Source organism: Ruditapes philippinarum, unplaced genomic scaffold (assembly GCF_026571515.1).
Source record: "Ruditapes philippinarum isolate M1 unplaced genomic scaffold, ASM2657151v2 ctg5400_1_1_1_1, whole genome shotgun sequence".
NCBI classification, from domain to species: domain Eukaryota; kingdom Metazoa; phylum Mollusca; class Bivalvia; order Venerida; family Veneridae; genus Ruditapes; species Ruditapes philippinarum.
The window spans coordinates 1-25834 of record NW_026865355.1 but is presented as its reverse complement, the minus strand read 5'-3'; the positions used below and the strand labels follow the sequence as shown (position 1 = coordinate 25834).

General features: G+C 34.6%; 1 protein-coding gene across 1 annotated transcript; it reads left to right on the top strand.

Moving 5' to 3' along the window:
• Positions 1–119: 119 nt before the first annotated feature.
• LOC132728731 (nuclear pore complex protein Nup214-like) lies at positions 120–23576 on the top strand (the record flags this gene model as incomplete). The annotated part of the gene is given in 24 exon segments (XM_060714401.1): positions 120–246; positions 974–1077; positions 1777–1874; positions 2347–2416; positions 4872–4998; positions 5688–5843; positions 7807–8322; positions 8911–9429; positions 10074–10226; positions 10439–10668; positions 11767–11916; positions 14707–14886; positions 15099–15187; positions 16119–16289; positions 16573–16745; positions 17476–17577; positions 18006–18245; positions 18736–18852; positions 19605–19775; positions 20309–20470; positions 20872–21033; positions 21615–21692; positions 22147–23229; positions 23492–23576. Coding segments are annotated over 23 exon segments (4847 nt in total), but the record flags the coding sequence as incomplete, so codon positions are not given.
• Between the last annotated feature and the right edge of the window lie 2258 nt (positions 23577–25834).

Sequence of the window (25834 nt, the reverse complement as noted above, 5' to 3'; positions counted from 1 at the left end):
TTGTGGTCCCTAATGAATTGAATGGTGAAATATCAAGGATTGATTAGTAACAGGCACTGACTGGTGTATGTTCTCATAACATATGGTAAAATTAATATAAATTTAAACTTTTAGTTTGTTGGAGTCCAAAAGGAAAGCAGTTAGTTGTTGGACGAGAAGACGGTCAGTTAGTACAGTATGACCCAGATTTAAATGAGAAAAGAAAATGGGATTCTCCTAATATACTCACATCAGCAGCTTCTGAAGGTTTGTTGTATATGAGAACTTTCTTGTTTTTGATATTGTTTACTACAGTCAGTCAGATTTTCCTATATCTGCTGTAATGTCTCCTATACAGTATGCTGAAAGTTTTGTTATATTCTTTGTTTATTTCTATTCCTGGCTGATAAATCAAGTTTTCCAGAAAAAAAAATTAGCTACAATATTAATTGCATAGATAATGACAACAGGAGTTACTTTTCAGTTGTAAACTTTTGTAATATAATATGAGCCGCGCCATGACAAAACCAACAAAATGGGTTTGCGACCAGCATGGATCCAGACCAGCATGGGCATCTGCGCGGTCTGATCAGGATCCATGCTGTTCGCTGTCAGTTTCTCTTCTTGTTATAGGATTTGTAAGTTAACAGCATGGATCCTGATGAGACTGCGCGGATGCGCAGGCTGGTCTGGATCCATGCTGGTCGCAAGCGCACTATGTTGGTTTTGTCATGGCGCGGCTCATTGTGCTTTCTTGCATTTCAAGTGTATTTAAAATATTTGCAAGTATATAAAGAAATCAATCTATATATAATATTCACAAATAAATATACACATTGGGTCTTTGATTAATTTGTAAGCATAGCTTTGATTTTATTAATAAATTCAGTTTAGGATTACATTGTTAGTTATAAAATTACAGGTATTTTTAAAAAATCTAACAATTTTTTTTTGTCAGCTATATAATTTTATATGTATATCTGTTTTATTTTAGCTATTGACATTGTGTGGCTGTCTACATATACATTTCTGGTAGCATACGTCGCGCTGGGAGCCCAGAACGAGGATCAACCTACAACAGTCATGATAAATGGAGCGGTAAACTTTTTTTCATCTGTACCAAGAAAATATATTAAATGTCATTAAGTGTGAAATCCAGTTTGCTGCCAATTGTTCAAGCAATGTTTTGTTATAGATAATGATCATGAACTGAGTTATTGCTTAAATTGGTATTGAAATAAAAGGTATAGGTTCGAAATGACACTGAAATGACATTTAAGTTTGGAAATAAGCTTGAATTTAAAGATTATTAAAAAAAGCAAGCGTTAATTTTCAATTAAATCTATTTAATTTGAAGTCAAACACTGACAATTTTATATTTTTTTGACTCAAAATTTTTAAGCAGCAACAGTTTAATCATCGATTAAACCTTTGAATTATTTTCCCTACAATGAGCTTTTCACACTTGGAACATCAAGGAGGAATTTTTCTTAAATCTTGTAACACTCTGTAACAGAAAAGCTTAGAAAAATGCTTGTTTGCCATAGTGACATGCCTATACCACTACTTTAGAACCAGACTGGCTTGAAAATCTGATTCAGTCCGATCTTGTATGTTATTGTTAAAGTCTCAAATTTAGTGCTTCCTACATTAAAATCCCTTAAAATAGTAATGGACTGTTTCTATTTCTAAAGCAAGACAAGCCCATTATTAAAATTAAGTAGTGTAAGGGGATACTGCATTATTGTTACAACACATTATTACAGAACTGATTATATTTAATATATATTATTACAGAAAGATGGACCAGCAACTTATGTAAATTTTGAGGACCTATGTTTTGGCACTGGGGAGGATAGAGAGAGAAAGTATCTGTTTAGTTTTGTACAGAAATGGTGAGTTGTTGATAGAATAAAACAACAATTATGATAATTTTCTGCATTCATCTGTAAATTTTTATAATATAAATAATGTTAAAATGATGTATGAAAATAATCGTGAATTAATCTTTTGTAGGGCACTTAATATATCAAACAATAATTGTGTGATAAAAAACACTAAATACTGTCACATTTTACTTAAAGTATGCAAAACTGTAAGTTAGATTGTAAATATTTGTTCATATCTTAAAGGAATGATGTATGTTTCATAAAATATGTAATAATGTATGAAAAATTAACCTTCATATCCACGAACAATACATGCATTGTAAAACTTGCATAACTGTGTCTGACATGATGAATATTTACACGATTCTATGTGTTTGTGTATTTATCATTAAATTTTTTTCGAGCGTTTAGAGGTGTGTAGCTATAGGTTCATAGTGATACATGTATTATGAATAAAATATATTATTGTGTATTACAGGGATATGGTACTGACTGCATCGAGTAATGCAGCTGAGGTTGGCATTGTCGGAAAACATTTGGATAATAAGGTAACATTTTCTTAAATGGCTAATGCCACAGTGCCTTGTTTTTCCATTTGCAAAGCTACAAATAAAATAGATCTTTAGTGGCACATGTTCTCAATTGTTGGCCAAGTTCAAAATGTAACAAAACAAATATGGCTGCTTCACTGAAAATTCTAGTAGAAATAGAGGATATTGAATGAGTGTAGGTTTAATACTAAATTTATTGAACAAGTTGAATAAAATCATATTATGTGAGCCTCTGGCAAGCATAATATTATTTTATTCAATGCACTTTATTGTTTTATTTAGCACACTTTAACGCTATGTTTATAGAGTTTATAGAGCAAATGACGTCACATCAAAGTGTTATAACACTAGTGTAATATCGTCTAGTATTATCATTTTTGTGTCACCACTACGGAGTAGTGGCAACATATAGGGATCACTTCTCCGTCTTCTGTCTGTCCGTCCATCACAAAACTTGTCCGGACTACTCCTCATTAACTGCTAGTGCAATTTCATCCAAACTTTACAGGAACGATCAGTACCAAGTTTAGTTGTGCATATTGTCAGCTTTTTCCGGTTCAATGAATTTTGTCAGAGTTATGGCCCTTTAATAATTTTTGTGTCGCCTCTACGGAGTAGTGGCGACATATAGGGATCACTTCTCCGTCGTCTGTCCGTCCGTCTGTCTGTCCGTCCGTCCGTCACAAAATTTGTCCGGACTACTCCTCATAAACTACTGGTGCAATTTCATCCAAACTTTACAGGAATGATCAGTACCAAGTCTAGTTGTGCATATTGTCAGCATTTTCCGGTTCAATGATTTTTGTCAGAGAAATGGCCCTTTAATAATTTTTAATTTTAAAGTTTGTCCGGACTACTTCTCTTATACCACTAATGCAATTTCAATGAAACTTTACAGGATTGATCTGTAGCTCAAGTCCTTGCGCATATTGCAAGGGTTTTCCAGTTGAATGATTTTTGGCCGAGTTATGGCCCTTTGATAAAAAGGTGTTTTTTTCTGTGTGTTGCCAGATACACAAAAGCTTGTCCCGACTACTTCTCATAAACTACTGGTGCAATTTCATCCAAACTTTACAGGAATGATCAGTACCAAGTCTAGTTGTGCATATTATCAGCATTTTCCGGTTCAATGATTTTTGTCAGAGTTATGGCCCTTTTATAATTTTTATTTTTAAAGTTTGTACGGACCACTTTTCTTATACCACTAATGCAATTTCAATGAAACTTTACAGGATTGATCTGTAGCTTAAGTCCTTGCGCATAATGCAAGTGTTTTCCGGTTGAATGATTTTTGGCCGAGTTATGGCCCTTTGATAAAAAGGTGTTTTTTTCTGTGTGTTGCCAGATACGCAAAAGCTTGTCTGGACTACTCCTCATAAACTACTGGTGCAATTTTATCCAAACTTTACAGGAATGATCAGTACCAAGTCCAGTTGTGCACTGTCCGTCTGTCTGTCCGTTTGTCACAAACTTTGTCCCAACATGAAATTGGCCATCATAAGGCAACACATGTGATTACTGATCGCTCTTGTTATTTTTAAAGTTTGTCCGGACTACTTCTCTTATACCACTTATGCAATTTCAATGAAACTTTACAGGATTGATCTGTAGCTCAAGTCCTTGCGCATATTGCACGAATTTTCTGGTTGAATGATTTTTGGCCGAGTTATGTATGGCCCTTTGATAAAAATGTGTTTTTTTCTGTGTGTTGCCAGATACACAAAAGCTTGTCCGGAAAACTCTTCATAAACTCCTGGTGCAATTTCATCCAAACTTTACAGGAATGATCAGTACCAAGTCTTGTTGTGCATATTGTCAGCATTTTCCGGTTCAATGATTTTTGTCAGAGTTATGGCCCTTTAATAATTTTTATTTTTAAAGTTTGTCTGGACTACTTCTGTTATAGCACTAATGCAATTTCAATGAAACTTTACAGGATTGATCTGTAGCTCAAGTCCTTGAGCATATTGCACCAGTTTTCTGGTTGAATGATTTTTGGCCGAGTTATGGCCCTTTGAGAAAAAGGTGTATTTTTCTTTGTGTTGCCAGATACACAAAAGCTTGTCCGGACTACTCCTCATAAACTACTGGTGCAATTTTATCCAAACTTTTCAGGGATAATCAGTACCAAGTCTAGTTGTGCACTGTCCGTCTGTCTGTCCGTCTGTCACAAAACTTGTCACAACATGAAATTGGCCATCATGAGGCGACACGTGATCACTGGTCGCTCTTGTTATTAAATGGCTTTATTACACTCCTGTGCTTCGGGTTATGTGTTAAATATGCTTAAATTTTACCCTTGACAAATATTGAATTTAGACATTAAAGGAAAAGAATAATATCTGAACATATAAACATTTCGGTGTCTTAAAGTCTGATAGAATTACCTTGTGTTTCTTTTTAATTTTGGTAAGTTTTGAGTCATTGAATTGTTATATATTGCATATTTCAGAGTACATGGGAGAGATGGAATCTGGATGATTCAGCCAGGGCAGAGTGTCCACTCACTGATAGTTATGCTGATACATATCCTATGGGACTCTCTGTAGATTTTTCATCAGAACGTCCTATACCTTTAGGTAATTCTCTTTCACCATTATCTTGAGTATCTTTGGACAAGCATTTAATGTTATGAGTTCAAATCCTGTCAGGGACTGGATTTGTTTATTTAGGGTATCAACCCAGCAAGTTTAGTGAAAGATGGTTGGTTCTTCTCATGTGCCCACTTGTGCCTGAAATATTAAACTGAATGGGTACTTCAGGTCTTCCTCACCAGTATAGCTTTAAAATTGGTACATGTCCTTCAGAGTATTGATGAGACTAAATATCCAACCAAACAAATCGACCGAAACCAACAACATAAAACACCTTAACATGCTTTTCAGCATGCATTCAGTTGTTTTGGGTTGTAGACTACCAATGAAGTTGGAACAATGCCATAAGACCTTGGTAGAATTTGTTTGACTTAAAACCCAACCAAAAAAAAAAAAAAAATTTTTAATGAATAGATCTATATAAACTTGTGTAACAAATATGCCAGGGGTATTTGTCTTTCTTGTGGCAATTGTAGTTGTTTAGGAATTCCTTGTTTGAGTTGATTTGTTGTAAACTAAATGGATTTACTCTTTAAGTAAAAAATGTGATTTTATGTATATGATTCAAGAAAAAAAGTTATGCTAAGGAAGATTTCATATGATAAAAGTACAGAGGTAAATGCATTTGTATTGTTAATCGACAAAATATTCAATTCTGGGTTTTGAATTTTCAGGAGATGAGAAGACCCACCCACCCTCGCCTCTGTTGTTGTTACTATCCACTGAGGGACTTCTGATACCCTACCATATGATGTATATGCACCCGTCTGCCCCTGCTATATGTGTACCAGCCCAGCCACTTCAGTCTACAGGAACAAGGCAACCTACAGGTATGTCAGCCATTTTCTATCCATTTTATCTAGTGAAAGTCGTTGTGCACACTTCCGTGGCTAAATGATTAAGGCCAGCTGAGTGGTTAAGGTCGCAGACTTCAAGTCACTTTTCCCTGACTGCATCATAGATTATGATGTCTTTCACATGAAGAAGATATGAAACTAACTTATGCAGGATTCTATTCATGTACCCACTTGTGACAAAAATAATAAACAGAGAACTTTCTTACCAGTTTTGCCATTTGACCGTTATTAAAGCTTACCCAAATGATATAAATAAAGTTATGATGTTTATGAAGTCAAAACTGTTCTTTATTGTTATATAATTTATTGTATACTACAGTTTAAATGGTGAAATATACAATAAAAATTCAAAAACTGTACAGTCACATTGTAGGTGATAATTGTGTTGACAGTTACATATTTGAAGACAGTTTTAACAAAAATGTGGTATACTCTGGGTGCCAGCTTGTGCCTGAATTTACCTTGGCCAATAAAGCTTGAATGTCACAGTGCAACCTTTACAGTGTCAGTGCAACTTAATATTCAACAAAACGGCAAAAAATTTAAATAACATGCATGAATTGTATAAGAAAAAATTTCTTTAACAAACTGTTCAGCTACTGATATTCAACAAAACAAACAAACAAAAATTGTTACTTATTTTAATAAAAAATGAATAATTTAACGAAAAAATTGCTTTTAAAAAATGTTCAGTTTCTAATAGTAGTAAACATACTGATAATTTCAGGCATGTTCCGCTCACATTTTTAGCTCACCTGTCACAAAGTGACATGGTGAGCTTTTGTGATTGCTTTTTTTGTACGTCAGGCATCCGTTCGTAAACTTTTACTTTAAACGACATCTCCTCATAAACTGCTAAGCCAATTTCATCCAAACTTCATAGGAATGTTCCTTTGGTAGGCAACTTTAAAATTGTTCAAAGAATTTAATTCCAAGCAAAACTCTGGTTGCCATGGCAACCAAAAGAAAGAAAAAATTAAAATATCTTCTTTTAGAAAACCGAAAGAGCTAAAGCTAAAATATTTGGCATGAAACATCATCTAGTCAGTGTCTACCAAGTTTGTTCAAATAAATGCCCTGGGGTCAAAATTGGCCCTGCCCCGGGGTTCATTGATTTTCCTTTTTTGTATATAGTAAAAACTTAAAAAATCTTCTTTTAAAAAACCCTAATAGCTAGAGCTAAGATATTAAGCATGAAACATCTTCTAATGGGTGTCTACCATTTTTGTTCAAATAAGGGCCCTGGGGTTAAAATTGGCCCAGCCATGGGGATCATTGATTTTCCTTATATATATATATAGTAAAACCTTAAAAAGTCTTCTTTTAAAAAACCCAAAGAGCTAGAGTTTAGATATAAAGCATGAACTATTTTCTAGTGAGTGTCTACCAAGTTTGTTCAAATAAAAGCCCTTGGGACAAAATTGGTCCCGTCCAGAGGAAGGGGGGTCATTGTTTTTCCCTATATGTGTATTGTTAAAACTTAAAAAGTCTTCTTAGAGCTAGAGCTTAGATATTTATCATGAAACATTTTAAAATGGGTGCCTACCAAGTTTGTTTAAATAAAAGCCCCTGGGTTAAAATTAGCCCCGCCCTGGGGGCCTATGTACAGGTGAGCAATTTCAGGGCCATCATGGCTTTAACTTTATAAAAACTTTATTTTAATTTAGGATATTTGTTATGATAAATCTGAAGACACAAACACAAATTTTACTGATTACAGACATCCAAATGTAGCTTTTTTCCCTTTTAAGTCAAAACCTGCTTTTTTAGATTTAAAAGTATTGTTAAATCATTAACTGTTATTTAACCTTTCAGGACATTATTAAAAATATTTGGATTCTTTGAAAAAAGGTCATATTTTGATTCTGAGAAAAATTTGTAAAGTCTGTTTGGCTTTATTTTATTTTATTTTATTTATTTTATTTCTTTTTGTCAGTTTCAGCATTTCCCTCCAGCACATCTTCACAAGGAGCAGTCAAAAATCTTTTTGGGACTGGAACAACCCAGCCAGCTTTAAAACCAGCTGAAACTAGTTTTGCTGCTGCGTCTAGCTTGGCTGGTTCCTCTTCTGGAACATCTTCTCCATTCTCTTTTGGTGGAGGTTTTGGGGCACCAGCCTCAACAAATGTAGGAGCTATTCCAAAATTTGGTGCTGGTCTCAACCTGACTGGTTCCTCTTCCCAGACTGGTACTCCAGCTGCCTTTTCATTGGCATCAGGAACTGGGGTACCAGCAGCTAAAACTGACCAATCGGAAGCAAAGACACAATCAAATGCAGGATTTGGTACGTTTTCTCTGACTAGTTCCACAAACAAGTCGGGAGCTAATGCTGGCTTCTCAAGTACTTCAACATTTGGAGCTTCAACCACTCTAGGCGGAAGTTTTAGTTTTGCAACCAGCACACCTGCATCGTCAGGGTTCCCAGCCAAGACATCAGCAACAGTCGCAACAGGTAATTTTGAACCAAAGATGATTTTAGTTCTCATTTATGAAAAAAGATAGAGCCATTGTCAGGACTGCTTTATGGGTGTTGTTTAAAATAGTTTCTCAAAAATTTGTTAATTTTCTCTTTTACCAAAAGTACTTTTTCACTTACCGAATTTCAAAAAAAAATTCAGAAATCACTTTTCTTGTGTGTGCCCTTTTCTGACTTGGTTTAAAAAGGTTTTGGTTCATTTATAAGCCTGAGAATTGATAAATCAGGAGAACATATTGTTTTTGCTCGGACTGTTGACCGTTACAGGTACAGTTTTTTATAACTTTTATATTATATTATATTATAAAGAGTAATTGCTATTATAAGAAGAGATGCTGATCCTCTTAGCTCAATGTGGACAGCATAGAGGACAGCATAGGATTTGTAATCCAGGCGGTAGCTGGTGCAAATATCCTCTGGCAAGATAAAATTTCTCTGTGATAGTCATTAGCAATGTTACAAGTTCAGAGGCAGTGTAGGGATTCTTGTATAGAAATATAATATAATTGAGCACAAAAAAATGTTTGATTTTTTTTTCACATTTGTCTTTTTGTCCAATATCAGATGCTGTAGGATTTAATACAACAACTAGCACAGCGGGCACTGGTGGGACAGGGTTTGCCTTTGCAGCAAAGGTCACTGACCCAGCTACCCAGAACTCGGGCTTCAGCTTCAAACCTACTGCTCCAGCAAGTAAGGCACCAACCTCTCTGTTTGGTCAAGGTGGTCAGGCACCTACGCCGACATTTGGTGTGTCTGGTCAAGGTCAAGGTGGTCAGGCACCTACGCCGACATTTGGTGTGTCTGGTCAAGGTCAAGGTGGTCAGGCACCTACACCGACATTTGGTGTGTCTGGTCAAGGTCAAGGTGGTCAGGCACCTACGCCGACATTTGGTGTGTCTGCTCAGGGTCAAGGTGGTCAGGCACCTACGCCGACATTTGGTGTGTCTGCTCAAGGTCAAAGTGGTCAGGCACCTACGCCCACATTTGGTGTGTCTGCACAAAAGACGACACCTCAGACAACAGCAAATGCTGCAAGTTTATCACTATTTGGAAAACCACCAACAGAATCGACATTGGGTGGTGAGTGATGTTTAAATACATTTACATAACATTTCAAATGATGTCAAAATATCAATGTATTTCAGTCATATTAAGCAGTTTTCAGCTTGACTATTTGAAGAGTTTGTTTTAAAGGTACAGTGAAAAAAGTTTCCTGCTCTTTAAATAGCTTAGTGTTGTACTTGATACACTTATATAAATAAACTTTAATCAATTTTTGTGGTGAAAATATTAATGATTATGTACTTATGTTACACTTTGTAATAATGACCGAACCTTTGCTTTAGGGTCAGTTTGCTGGCTTTAGTTATTATCAATATTTGAAGAGTAAAAAAATTAAAAGAAATAATCATGGGAGAAAACTTGTTTCTGCGAGGATATTTTCATTCTAACGATATATATAAATGAGCCACATCATGACAAAACCAACATAGTGGGTTTGCGACCAGCATGGATCCAGACCAGCCTGCGCGTCCGCGCAGTCTGATCAGGATCCATGCTGTTCGCTTACAGACCCTATAACAAGTAAAGAAACTGATAGCGAACAGCATGGATCCTGATCAGACTGCGCAGATGCGCAGGCTGGTCTTGATCCATGCTTGTCGCAAACCCATTATGTTGGTTTTGTCGTGACGCGGCTCATATGTGTTATGTTCCAGCATCAGGATTTGGTTCATCAACTACAGCAGCAGTAGCTGCCAGTAAACCAGCTCCAAGTTTTACAGGTCAAAGTTCAGCTTTTATTGGAATGCCGTCTGCCACGTCAGGGCGACCTTTACCAAAATCTGACAGCCAATCATCTGGTCTTGGCCAAACAGGTAAAGAAATAATGATTTTATGGTTGTTTCATTTCTTTTAGCAATTCAAATAAAAGATTGCTTATATTAATATATGAAAGAAAAACTTGATATTACCTGGACTTAGGTTTGAAAGTGTATTGGAAGTACAACTACTGCCATGTATTGTCCAAAAAATTAGTTTACTACAAGAATGGCTGATCAAACATTTAATTTTATTCTCTTCATTATAGCTGGACTTTTTCCTCCAAAGTCACCAACAGAAGCCCCTCCCCCTCCAGCTTATCCAGCCTCAGGGGCGGTACCTCAGTCTCCAAAATATGCTCCGCCTCCCAAGGAAACTCCCCCACAGTATCCTAGTGATGCACCTCAGTATGTCAGCAACACCCAAGATGAGCAGCAAGATCAAGGGGAGGCAACTGATGAAGTTGATAAACAGTTTTCAAAGAGTATTTTAGATGAGGTATAACAAGTTTTAATCTGGCTTCTTTTTTGTATGACATCCTTTTTTTTTTTAAAAGATCATAAATAAATGGAATACAGAGATTACTTGTTAAAATACACCATTATTGAATCCTAGATAAGTTATGAAAAAGAAAATTAAAATTATGTTTTAAAATGAATTTGATAAATTGCTTGTATGAAACAAGACTACTTGTTTCCCTGCATAAATCAAATCAATAAGGATTTGCTGCCCTAATTGTTAACATGTCTGCTAGTTAACTAAAGTTGACGGTGGCGGTGCGACCGAGTGGTTTACGGGTCAGACTAGTAATGTAAGGATTGTTTACTGCATGGGTTCAAACCCTGTCAGAGCCAACCCATTGTTTCCTTGAACAAGAAACTTTACATTCATTGCTTAATACTGGTTGGTTCCAGGAACAGATTCGAGAGTGTTTCAATAAACTTATAGCTTCCAACACAATGGAACTTATATAAATTTGTATAACCTTAACTAACTAAAGTTGCATATATTTATTTATGGAACAGATTGAACAGTGATGTAAATTATCTTTTTGCATGTATTATAATGAAGCTGAACCATTAGCCTGTCATTAAACTGTACCAGTGCATACCATGATCAGCTTGTATATCTGTGCCATCTGATCATGGTCTACACTGTTTGCTATTCATTCAAAACTTATTTGAAAAATTCCCTAAAAATAATAAATGGTTTTGTCTAGTTGAAAAGATGGACAAGTATATTTAATAGGTTATGGGTAGAGATTGATAAGTTAAAGCTTGGACTTATCTTAATCCATTATTGCCATTAAATCTTATACAGTACAACCTTTCAGAGCAAGACCATTAGGGTGACATTGATTATTGTTGTTACTTAAATATGTTACTCTCAAGAGATTAAGTATATTTTGAAGTCTTAGTTTGGGTAAAATTAATACTACAGAGTAACACCCTTTAGGAGACAAATAATTTAGTTGTTGCCAAGAGGCTGTGCTCATGAGAGGTTAACATTTCTGTGAAGACTAACCTGGTACAGAAGGCCACTCTGCAGAGATTACACTATATATAGAGTATATTTGTGTTATGTTTTATTGTTCAGATTGAACATTTTGGGAAAGAGCTAGCAGACTTCAGATATAAAGCTAAACGGACACACTTTGTTGTTGGTACTAAGGATGATATGAAGGTGTTGAAACAGCAGACACAAGAAATGGAAAACTTCTGTATAGATATTAAAACCACTGTACAGGTATGTAATATATCAATGGCTTGTATAGTGGCCAGGTATTCTGGTTGTATTTCATTGATGAAAAGTAAACACAAATATTTTATATGATTAAAGGGACTCTTCAGAGGTGTTTTGGTGTGTCTGGGCTGGAAAACTGTTTAAATAAGTCAGGCTTATAATCACAAAAAAAAAAAAGATTTTCAGTTTCATTCTGATAATATTTCTTTAAAAACATTTTTTGGTTAATTTCCTGTTTGAAGTGCCACAGAATTTAAAATTTTATCTTTTGTACCTCTGAGGAGCTCCTTTAATAAACATTGTACATGTATACAAGAAACAAAGTAATATATTGATCAAAAGCTTTATAATTTGCTGTATGCATGATTTATATATATCAGAATCAGAGTGTTAATGAATGTACATATTTTAGATTTTAATGGTCTACAACTTAGTAGGAAACGTAAAGATTCATGATTCCCTCCATAATTTTATCAAACGGATGGAGAATTGCATTGAAGGCCTGCAATATGTGCTTTATCATATTGAAAAATTTGGAATTCATAAACTGAATAATGTCACTTCATTTTTCCCTCTAAAACATGATATGATTGTTGATAAGAAAATATTATACCTATTTACTTCAGGAACTGAATTAAAAGAATATATTATACCTATTTACTTCAGGAACTGAATTAAAAGAATATATTATACCTATTTACTTCAGGAACTGAATAAAAAGAATATATTATACCTAATTACTTCAGGAGCAGAATAAAAAGAATATATTATACCTATTTACTTCAGGAACTGAATTAAAAGAATATATTATACCTATTTACTTCAGGAACTGAATAAAAAGAATATATTATACCTATTTACTTCAGGAACTGAATAAAAAGAATATACGAGGGGTGATCCAAAAATTCGTGGACACCATGCATAAAACAAAAAGGAATAAAGCAAATCACATGAAATTCTAGTATCTTATTAAGTGAGCATATGTTGGCTAATTCTCAAAATATTGTAACGATTTTACAAGAATTAACGATTCTGCACCACTTTATATACATAGACATGAAAAAACGCGGCGCAGCTTACGACGTCACAAACGACGTTATGCTTTCATAGGAAGTTATCTACGTTACCGTTCTGCTTTATAACTTTTCAAAGTATTCCCCTTTAACCCACACACATTTTTCATGGCGGCGGACCCAGTCTCTAAATGTACTCGCATACCATTCCTGGCTGAATGATGACAGTATGCATTGGGTGGCTCCTCTCAACTCATCCAAATTGTCAAAACGTTTCCCTCTCAACTCTTTCTTTAACCTGGGAAACAAGGCGAAGTCACACGGAGAAAGATCAGGCGAATATGGTGGATGACTGAGTACCTCTGTTCCAAGCTAGATTTGAATGGTCAGCTGTGTGTCCCGGGCACGGTGAGCAGGTGCATTGTCTTGGTGAAGAATTAAATTTTAAATAGATTCTGTCTTCATTAATCTTCGCACGTACACTTTCAACAGTATCTTTGTCTCTTACCTCGACAGGTCGACTAGTCCGGGAATCATCCCTAACACTTTCCCTTCCATCTGTAAATCGGCGATGCCACTTATAAACTAGAGAACGACACACTGACAGTTTATTTGTCACACTTTCGATCATTGTTTTTGTCTCGCCAGGCGTCTTTTTAAGATTTACACAGAACTGTATAACTGTCCGAAGTTTTGCTGGATCGGTGATGTCCATTTTTGATAAAGCTGTTTTTAGCACCTGTTCTTTAAAGCACGAGCGTAAAATAACCGCAACTTCAAAATGTCTTCTGATACTGACAGAATGGCGTCATACACATCAAAACAACATTATTATAACGTTTCCCGCAATTTTCTTTGTTTGCACAGGTTTTACATGTGTTTAAATGAGATGAAAAAGTTTACATCACAGAGAAAAAGTAAGCTGCGCTGCGATTTTGATACTTAATGTTTTGATGTTGTCATATATAGATAAAAAATGCAATTGTTGTTTTAAAATTTGGTCAATTTATTAATAAGCATTGATTAATAATATCCAAAGAGTTCACCTCAGTAGGACGTCACGTTATGGAGATAAACACATTGTCCACGAATTTTTGGATCACCCCTCGTATTATACCTATTTACTTCAGGAACTGAATTAAAAGAATATATTATACCTAATTACTTCAGGAACTGAATTAAAAGAATATATTATACCTAATTACTTCAGGAACTGAATAAAAAGAATATATTATACCTGTTTATACCTAATTACTTCAGGAGCAGAATAAAAAGAATATATTATACCTATTTACTTCAGGAACTGAATTAAAAGAATATATTATACCTAATTACTTCAGGAACTGAATTAAAAGAATATATTATACCTAATTACTTCAGGAACTGAATAAAAAGAATATATTATACCTATTTACTTCAGGAACTGAATAAAAAGAATATATTATACCTAATTACTTCAGGAACTGAATAAAAAGAATATATTATACCTAATTACTTCAGGAGCAGAATAAAAAGAATATATTATACCTATTTACTTCAGGAACTGAATAAAAAGAATATATTATACCTATTTACTTCAGGAACTGAATAAAAAGAATATATGATACCTAATTACTTCAGGAGCAGAATAAAAAGAATATATTATACCTATTTACTTCAGGAACTGAATAAAAAGAAAATATTATACCTATTTACTTCAGGAGCAGAATAAAAAGAATATATTATACCTATTTACTTCAGGAACAGAATAAAAAGAAAATATTATACCTATTTACTTCAGGAACAGAATAAAGAGGTGCAGGAGCAGAAGAAGCTGGTAATTGACATGTTTTCTATGGGGGAAGAATGTAGAACCAGGCAGCGTATGAACACTGATCAGAAATATCTACACCTACTGAAGACAAGAGCACTGGATCCCGGCAGCACGGAGAAATTACAACAGTTACAGCTTCAATATCAGGTGATTGTGTTTGAAATAATGATGTGTAAAAGAATAATTCACAGAAATTATCATTGTTCATACAGTGTGGTGCAAAAAACTTAATAACTTTGTGCACATGGCTGAATATGTGTTATCCATGTGTATGGTGTTAAATTACCTACAAGTGCAATTATCTATACATGCACCAGTGTTGATGCCTTAATTTATTTGTTATTTCTGTAATGTTTCAGGTGTTGGACCAGGGTTTGAGAGATGTTGACTTGATACTAGACACACAATGGGAAGATTATCAGAACAGGAAGAAAAACAGAACAAATAGGTATTATAATTTGCTATGTGTAATAACATGGATAATAGCCAAATACTGTAGGTTACTAACTGGTAATTACAGATGAATTTATCTCCAACACCTTTTTAGCTTGACTATTCAAAGGAAAGTGGGGTATCTTACCCCACCTGGGCTTCTGCATCAGTGTAACGCAGGTCAAAGTTTTACATGCAATTTCTTGTACAACATAATATCTCGCAACCACTAAGATATTTGCTTGTAACTTAATACCCTTATATAAGATTAAAATAGGAGATCACCATTGTTTTATATAACTCATATTGATCATATTTTGCTAGAATTAAATGGTACATATTCAAAATGTAAACAAATGCTGATTTGCAAAGAAACAAACCTATTTTGGGATAGATCAATGAATAACAAAATAAATACAAAAATAATCAGATCAAAATGAGGATCAATTTTAAGATCAAGATCAATAATTGGATCAACTGTAAAATGCCCATATCTTGCAAAAGTAACAATAAATTTATTCTATAATTTCATAAACATGCTATTTCAAGTCCAGTTTTATCATGTTAATATTAATTTTTAATCTATGAGGATAAATAATGGAGAATATTTGAGTTTTTAAATTAATTTTGATCCTGATCTTGATCCTTTAAATCTTTGTGAACACGGGGCCAGGTGATATGGCTACTAGTATCCACTTATCATCATTCTTTTTTAATTATTTGCTCATTTACAGCACTTTTAGGTTTATACATCATGGGGTCTATTTATACCCATATTCACAAATGTATAGCAATTGCAGTCAAATTGCTCAGTCAAGGAAATTTACAGGCTGCATGATAGGATTTAAAGTTGAAATTTAGGAATTTTCTCTCCCTGTCATAACTCATACCATTGGACCACTTCTTGCTAAGATTAATGTCAACATATGTGTTATATTTATTTACAGGGTACAAAATCCCACAAATGATGCTGTATACAGAGTAGTGAAGAGTAACAGTAATCTGATTACAGCACAGAAGAACAAACTGAGAGATCTAGAGGAACGATTAAAACAACTTAAATTGTACAATAAAACTTCAGCCTGGAGCAATAGTTCTTCTACCTTCAAAAGAGGAGAGTAAGTGTTCTTAATCTTTTAATCATATGGGTGAATTACTTTTCTTTTAATCATAAGGATAAGTGAGTACCATTTATATTCATCATTTTATTTTTAATGTATAAATTAAATTTTATACCTGTCTAATGTGTCAGCTATATAGAGTTGTAAAGACCCTGATATTTCACAAATTCTTACAAGATCCTAATTTTATTAAAAACTGTTAACACTGATGCATTTTAAATATTGTTTTATCTACAATTCTAATGTTTTATAATAAAAACTTAGTATTTTCTATTTTTAGCACAACAGCAGAGTTGTCTAACTTGGCAGACTCTCTTCTTTCTGGGAATCCGGTTAAGTCTGAGAAAGAGTATTCTAATGAAGGAGAGAAAAAGGTGAACAGAGACAGGTTAGAGAGACTGAGAGATCATTTGTGCAGACGTAATGTATCAGTGGTACGCTCAACTAAACCTGGTACGTTTGGAAAAGATGCACTACTTTCAATATTCTGAATATCTCTCAAATTAGGTTTTCAGATGAATTTAATTCTTGATTTGAAAAAAAAAATGATTTACACACAAAACTATGGTGGCTGATTTGTGCCATATGGTATTTTCTCTACATGGGGCGCTGATCAGAAACACGAAAATGCCAGTTGTGACCTTGGTGTTACAGTCTGGAAAAGGCAAAAAAATGACAAAGAAATCAAACAAAACAGACTTGGCAGTTCTTAGATTTGAAGACAATCTGAATAAAATTGTTGTTATATTAGCAAAAGTATTACATCTTTGGTATATGTTTAATTAACATCATTAGAAGATATCCACTTTGATTCAATCTTGATTTGAACATTCATTTAAGCTTAGTTGTGAAGAAAGATTATGATTTATTTGAATCTGCCTTGAGTTTGCATCCTGGAACTAACCAGGAAATATTGCTCAGACCCACAATACCTGAGATGATAGGCAGGTACCTTAACCACTATGCCACTGCTCCTCTTTAATCTTAATTTGATAACACAATATATTTGTGAAGTTGATTTGCTTTTAGGACCAAATCACATATGGCTCCCAGTGACACGACATTGCATATATCTATAAGTCAAACATTCAAGACTGAGTAAGTTACCAAGCAAGCTACAAACTGATACTGAAATCAAAGAAAAAATATGAAATTGGTGACATTTTGTGTTTTTCCTATTCAGAAAACTTGTCAGTGTTAAAGATACCAGACAATCAGCTTGGAAGATTTAGTACCAGACAACCTAAACAACAACCTGCAATTCTCCATGGCTCCTCAAGTGCAGGTCAGTTTTATCTGTTTTTATCAAAGTCAATGTTTTAGGGTTTGAGGAGAATTTGTCCGTTTCTTTTCTACTAAACATCGTCATTTTCTTTACTGCTGGGACAAATGTGATAAAATTATCGTTTTTAAAATCAAGACTATGGTTTGATATCATTATGTTGTCCTTTGAAACTTTGTCAATTTTTACTCAGGTGTCTGTGTGTACATAAAGGGCCATAATGGGCTTCTTGTTTTATCATAATCAAAGCTATCTTGTTTATTGTGTAACTGTTAGTGCTGAATAAATTCAGCTATGTAATAATATTAGTCTTATACTTGAGATTTGAAATTATCTGCCTGTTTCCCATCTTCTTAGAAAATTTATGAAAAGATGACACAGGTAAATAATTATTATTGAGGTAATGAACATGACATGTATGTTAATTTTAGGAGACTTTGTCGGCATGACCAGGCGGACATCAGCCCCACCGAATAAAGGAAAAAAGAATGATAATTCCATGGCACCTGCCCAGACTGTGAGAAACTTAAATGAGAAAAACAAGCAGGATCAAGTGAAAGATAAGTCAGAGAAAGATGGTCAAAGGTCGCAGTTCTTTAGTCAGATTATTGAAAAGAGTACAGAGAAAGGTGGCCAGGTACTGCAGCAAAAGTCACAGACTAAGCCAACAGGTAATTCTTTCTTTGCGACTACAAAGTATTCAGTTGACAATATGAAGTATAATTAAAGCAAATTTAGGTGCTGTTATTAACTTATCATATCAGAATGCTTGATGTGATAGCTTCTAGTTTAGGCAATGCTGGTTGATTTGTTATTTAGATTACAAAATGCTCTTTTGCTCTGAAATTGTTTCTCATTTTATTTTCATTTTGCTATGTGGCATCTAAGTATACCCGTTATTACTCATATCATTTCCTCTTTTTAAAAATTTGAAAAAAACTTATTTATTGTTTGATTATTTCTTCAATGATGAAAATGAGAAATCAATGCAAATAAGGCTAAATGGTTGTTCAACATCCCTAAAATGTACAACTGACTTTTTTCCAATTTGAAATTGGAACAGTTCATTCATTAAAATTTATGGGTTAAGAAAATAGAAATTCATAAAACTTGCCAATGATATATGACAGATATTTAAGTATTTGATACAACATTTTACAGTGCCTGCCAGTCAAGGTTTTGGTCAAGGTTTTGGTATGACTTCTAAACCTGCTGGGGGACAAGAACCTACTGGCATTCCAAGGACAGTACAGGCTGCCCCATTTCAAAGCACACAAGGTGGGTAGCCAGGTCATATTATAACATTATAATAGGCAAAAAGATTGTATAGTTTTAGCAGCATAAAGGTTTTGTTAGTATGTATATAAGACGTAGATAATGATACTGTCCGCAAGATAACTACATATATTAACGCTATTATCTATGTTAAGTGTTACCGCGCTATTTGACGTCAACGTCATTTCTGACGTATGTTGTTATTGTTGATATATTACTATTGAGATTTGGTACACATTGAATCGAGAGTCAATACAGATCGAACCTACACAACGCCTTTGTATTATTACTTCCAATATACGAAACCATTTCCACATTGGTGCCACACTGTTGAATTTGGCATAACAATGATGTTAATATTGGTGTAGGACCTATTTTATTTGGTGTTTTATTTTCTTTTATTTGTTCTCTCACACTTCTTCATAGTTCTTATAACAGCATGTTTTATTGACTGATTACTTATATGTTCTGTGTAGTGTTACTTTCTATGAGCATCTGATTTTGAATTGAGTATTTTAAGATCAATTGGGTCAGTGTCAAGTTCACTGAGGTTAAAAATAGATTTTCCCATAGTAAAGCCATGCTTTTAGTCATTATATTAATTATTATGGAGGCAGATATTTGAGTGTTTCTTACACATTATTTGTATATTATTTTTAGTTAATTTGTCCAAACAAATTGCTTGATTTGTTTTAAATAGGAAATTATCTACAGAAATTGATTGTAGATTAAATATGTTATTTTGTATTGAATAGTGACAAAAGTGAAGGAAATCAATGGGATAAAATTTGAAGATATAACACCGAGTGGATCGGAGAATGACATCGAGGATACGGAGGAAGACGATGAGTATGACGAAGATTCTAGCGAGAGTAACGAACAAGGGTTCGGCACGCAGTACAATTTTACATCAACAAGTGTGCCAGGTAGTTAGTAATTTTGTGGGGTTATGGCAAAATGCGTTTAGTTGTGTCTGGTGAAGGAAATACAGTTAATCCTTTTATAAGTTTATATAGGTGCCCGCCAAATTTATATTGTTATATCAACGAGGCAACCATTTAAAAACAAAGAGTCAGGTCTGTGGCGACAGCGGCATATTGTTATAAGTAGAGTTTACTGTTCAACTATGTGGCATTAAACATTTACTTTATAATTTTTGGTATATATGTACATTTTGATAGAGGCTCATAGGGAAGACTGGGCTTGCCTATCTATGTTGCCTCTTTAAATAAAGTCTCTTTATTATACTTAATTTTGATTATTAAATGTAAATTTGTCTACTTTTAACTTAATCAGTGTTATTTTTTCCTGTTCAGAATGATTAATCTATATACTTAACAAGGAATAAGCTAAGGCAAGTGTGTTATATTCAATTTTCAAGGAGCTCTGATACTTTGGAAAGAAAATTTTTAAATACCTGGATATGAATTAAAGTTGAAAATATATCCGTTAATACCAGGAGATGCCATTACATCAACACCTGTCACAGTTAAAGCCCCTGGCAAGAATGCCCAGGACAGTTTTAAATTCCCCGGTGCTTCAGCAACTAGCACACCTGTTGGAAGGAAGTTGTTTGAAACAGAGGAGACCACACCAGCTGCTGGATTTACCTTTAATGCAGGTAGGTTTGATTCAAACCTAAAATAGTGATAGTTTGTTTAAATCTGCTAGAAAAATCAAAATGAAATATTAATCTTTATATTTAAGCAGCAAGTCATGTTGGCATTTGGAAAAAATGGTTGTGATTTTGAAGGCTGGTCTATAAATTATTTATAATTGAGCAACCTTTATATTTAATAGCTTATTTCAGTTTCAACCTGATTCCTTTAATGTTTGTCAAGCTTGTTTTAAAATCTTTGAATTAGTTTGAAAATGCACATTTAACATCATTTAGGTATTTTTTAACATTTCGTTTGCAAAACTCTTAAGTTACATGTATCGGATTTATACTGTTAAAACAAAAACATATGATGTAAATTATCTTCGTATTTAATATAACAAAAAACTTTTCACACACTATAGGTGGTTCTTCAACATCTACATTTGGTGGACAGTCAGAGAGCAGTAAACCACAGACTGGTTTCAATTTTTCAACTGCGGGGACACCAAGTTTTGGTAGTAAAACAGAGACTGAGTCTGCTGCAAATAAAACAGAGCAGACCTTGCCAAAAAGCTCCTCTGAAAGTGAGTGTTTATAGTGAAGAATATTTTGCAGGGACATATAAAATATGAGATGTTTAAGCTAATATTTTTCTTCTCTAATCTTGACATATTGTTGATATCCAAAGTTTTTTTTGCAATATTTTGTTGTTTCAAGTACTACAGAACATAAATTTGACATTTTATAGTTTGTTACACTTTTGTGAACAAATTACTTTCACCATTAAACAAAATACTCCTTAGATATTCCTTATAACCCTTGCATTAGTACTTTCAAACCAAAGTAAACTTTACTTTGCAACTGGCCCACAAGTTTATGCAGTGACAATTCAGAATTTAAATTTGAAAAAAAATTAAATAAGAAAAATAAAACAATACAGCATACAATATACTGTTTACAAGAACAAAATGAGTATTTTTGGTGGTTCTTTAATATTTATATTACACAGATAGAAAATGTGTCAAATAGATAGAAAATGTGTCAAATTTAATTAGTTTGTAATGTACTTGTAAAAAAAATATTTTAAAAAGTTTTCTGCTCAGATGATAGTTTTAATTTGAAGTTTTTGTAGTGTACTATAATAAAATGTGACTATTATTGTCAGGTAAACCAGGTAGTGGTCAGATAACTGGTTTGTTTGGTAAAACTAAACCACCGACAATCCAAGCCGAGACAAAATCAGGTATGACTGTGTTTAAATTAGTGTTCTTATGCCATTTATTTGTTTTATACAGTCTACAAATATGTCAAAGGGAAGCAATGGCTTAGTGGTAAAGGTGTCTGCCTGTCAACCTAGGGATCATGGGTTTGAGCCCTAATTAGGTCACAACCATGTTTATTCATATGACATCAGTACTGGTTGGTTCCAGGAAGCAGACTCGAAAGTGATTAATATAAGTTGCAAGATCTTGTTTTGCAATCAATTTTAAATATATTTAAACCAATATGTCTCTCTTTTTTTTTAAGTCAATTTATAGTGTGATACACCTATTCTGTTCATAATTTCAAAAACTAAAGCAGGCACCAAACATAAAGTGCTTTTAAGAAATAAAGATATAAGCAATTGCGGGGCATTATGGACTGTAAAAAATCACTTGTTAATGGAAGCTATAAGCTACTTTTTACACTTTCTATAGAAACTGTTGTCACATCAACGAAGCCGGTTGTGCAGTTTGGTCAGCCAACTACTGCCAGTACCAGTTCGGGCATATTCGGTCAAGTCAAAACAACACCAGCTCCTGCTCTTTCATTTGGACAATCTTCTACAACTAAAGCAGCCAGTGAAGGAATCTTTGGAAAAATACCTAGTTCGGGATCATCTGTGATTGGTCATCCGTCAGATTCTGTTGTGACATCGCCTGTTGAGGCAACTGAGGAATCGGAGGAAAACACTCCGCAAGTTTCATCTACTGGTAGTTTTGGTCAGCCCACATCAGTAAGTAAACCTATGCAAAATTTATTTGGCCAAGCTGGGACTTCTGGCTCAGGTTTATTTGGAAAATCAGTTACTGCATCTGCAGGTTCGACAAGTCTTGTTGGACAGACAAGCACACCTGTAACTGCCACGTCAGATGACCAGTCATCAGCTGTAACATCAACAACATCTAGTGACCGAGGAGAAAATGGGCAAACATCTTCAGGTACAACTGCTACAACAGCAATTGTAGCACCATTCGGACAGACGTCAAATAGCTCTGAAGGTCAGAATTCATCTTCAGGTACTAGTCTGTTCGGGCAAACTGCGACCACCACTGGGCCCAGTCTATTTGGTCAGCCAGCAACATCTTTGGGAACCGGTCTATTTGGTCAAACTGCAACAACTACCACGGGAACCAATCTGTTTGGTCAGACAGCAACAACTTCTGGAACCAGTCCATTTGGTCAAACTGCAACAACTATCATGGGAACCAGTCCGTTTGGTCAGACAGCAACATCTTCGGGAACCGGTCTGTTCGGTCAGACATCAACAACTTCTGGAACAAGTCCATTTGGTGTGTCCACTGCTCCTGCAAGCAGTAGTAGTACATTTGGTCAAGCAACTACTACAACAACATCTACTGGTTTGTTTGGTCAGACATCTGGTACACCTTCAACAGCATCTGGTTTGTTTGGGCAAACGGCAGGAACATCTTCTTCATCGTCTGGCTTGTTTGGGCAGACAACAACAACAACGTCTGGAAGTGGAGGCCTCTTTGGTCAGCCTCCAGCTTCTGGAACTGGTTAGTATTTATAATTACACGCCTATCTCTTAAAAAAAAGATCAATCTTAAACCTTAAATGATGAAAGTGATTGTAACTGTCCTAACCCTAATTGTCTTAGCAATGTATTAAAGTAAATTTGCTTGATTTCTTATTCATTAATGTCAGCTGCTTTGGTATGATTCTTATATATTAAACAAACATTCATTCTGCTAATAATTGACAACAACTTTATATCTTTATACCCTATAAACATGTAAAATATATAATTGAATATTTAAGGCTTATTTGGACAACCAGGTGGATCACTGTTTGGTCAGACATCAACAAGTGGGTCAGAAGGACTCTTTGGTAGTCAGACTACATCCTCCAGTAAGTATAATTATAAATTGTTGGCAAATGAAATAGACACTAGGGTTTTTTTAGCTCGACTTTTCTATGAAAAGGGGAGCTATCCTACTCGCCCCGGCGTCGGCGTCGGCGTTAGCGTTGGCGTCACACCTTGGTTAAGTTTTTCGTACCACCCCACTTTATTTCAGAAGTATTACAAGTATGGCTTTGAAACTTACCATACTTGTTCACCATCATAACCTCCATCTACAGACAAGAGTACATAACTCTGTCAAGGTTTTTGACAGAATTATGGCCCTTTTTTGACTTAGAAAGTGTATTGAGCTTGGTTAAGTTTTTTGTACCACCTCACTTTATTTCAAAACCATTGGAGGTATTGCTTTGAAACTGACCATACTTGTTTACCATCACGACCTTCATCAACAGACAAGAGGACATAACTCTGTCAAGGTTTTTGACAGAATTATGCCCCTTTTTGACTTAGAAAATACATTGAATATGGGTAAAATCCACTTATTGCCTTAACCCTTTGAGATATTGCTTTGAAACTTTTAATGCTATTTCACATCATTACCCCCATCTGTACGCAAGAGAAGGTAACTCTGTCAAGGATTTGTTTTAAAAATTAAGGCCTTTTATCGACTTAGAATCTTGGTTAAGTTTTTAGTACCAGTCCACTTTTTGACTGAACTGTTTGAGATATTAATTTGAAAGTTGGAATACTTGTTTACCATCATGGTCCCAAAACATGGGCAGGAGAAGGTAATTCTGTTAAGGATTTTATTTGAATTATGGCCCTTTTTGACTTAGAAACTCAGTTAAGATTTTCATTCTTGTCCACTTGTTGACTTAACCATTTGAGATATTACTTTGGAAGTTGGAGTTCTTATGTGCCATCATGAGACCTATCTGTAAGCAAGAGAAGATAATGTTTCTTGATTTGTACTTAGAAATTCCTAGTTAAAGTCTTGTGTGCCCTTAACTGTCAAAGTTTTGTTTTATAGGCAAGCACTAAAAAAGTCGAGCGCGCTGTCCTTCTGACAGCTCTTGTTTATCCAAGAGTATATATCATACATCAGAAACGAAATTAATTATTATGCCCCCGCCATGTAATGGCCGGGGCATATAGTGTTACCCTGTTCCGTCCTTCCGTCCTTCCGTCATTCCGTCCTTCCGTCATTCCGTCCTTCCGTCATTCCGTCATTCTGTCATTCCGTCATCATCAGTTTCCGTTCATTATCTTAGTAACGGTTGCACACATTCAACTCAAATTTGACATATGGATATGTCATGAGAAAATACAGGTCAAGTTCGAATTTGGTCATGGTTCGATGATTTTTGGCAGAGTTATGCCCCTTTTACTTTAAAATAATATGAAATTTTCAGTTTCCGGTCATTATCTCCCCAACGATTTAACACATTCAACTCAAACTTGACATATGGATATGTCATGAGAAAATACAGGTCAAGTTCAAATTTGGTCATGGTTCGATGATTTTTGGCAGAGTTATGCCCCTTTTACTTTGAAAATAATATGAAATTTTCAGTTTCCGTTCATTATCTCCCCAAAGGTACAACACATTCAACTTAAATTTGACATATGGATATGTCTTGAGAAAATACAGGTCAAGTTCGAATTTGGTCATGGTTCGATGATTTTTGGCAGAGTTATGCCCCTTTCACTTTGAAAATAATATGAAATTTTCAGTTTCCATTCATTATCTCCCCAACGGTACAACACATTCAACTCAAACTGGACATATGGATACATCAAAGGAATGCGCAGGTCAAGTTCAAATTTGGTCTTGGTTCAATGATTTTTGGCAGAGTTATGCCCCTTTCACTTTGAAAATAATATGAAATTTTCAGTTTCTGTTTATTATCTCCCCAACAGTACAACACATTCAACTCAAACTGGACATATGGATACATCAAAGGAATGCCCAGGCCAAGTCTGAATTTGGTCATGGTTCAATGATTTTTGGCAGAGTAATGCCCCTTTTACTTTGAAAATAATATGAAATTTACAGTTTCTGTTCATTATCTACCCAACAGTGTTACATATTCAACTCAAATTTGACATATGGATATGTCAAAGGAATGGGCAGGTCAAGTTGGAATTTGGTCATGGTTTTGATGATTTTTTGGCAGAGTTATGTCCCTTTCACTTTGAAAATAATATAGATACATCTTAGGAATAAGCAGTTTAAGTTTGAATTTGGTCGTGTTCAATGATTTTGGACAAACTTATCTTTCTTGAATGTTGGAAAATTT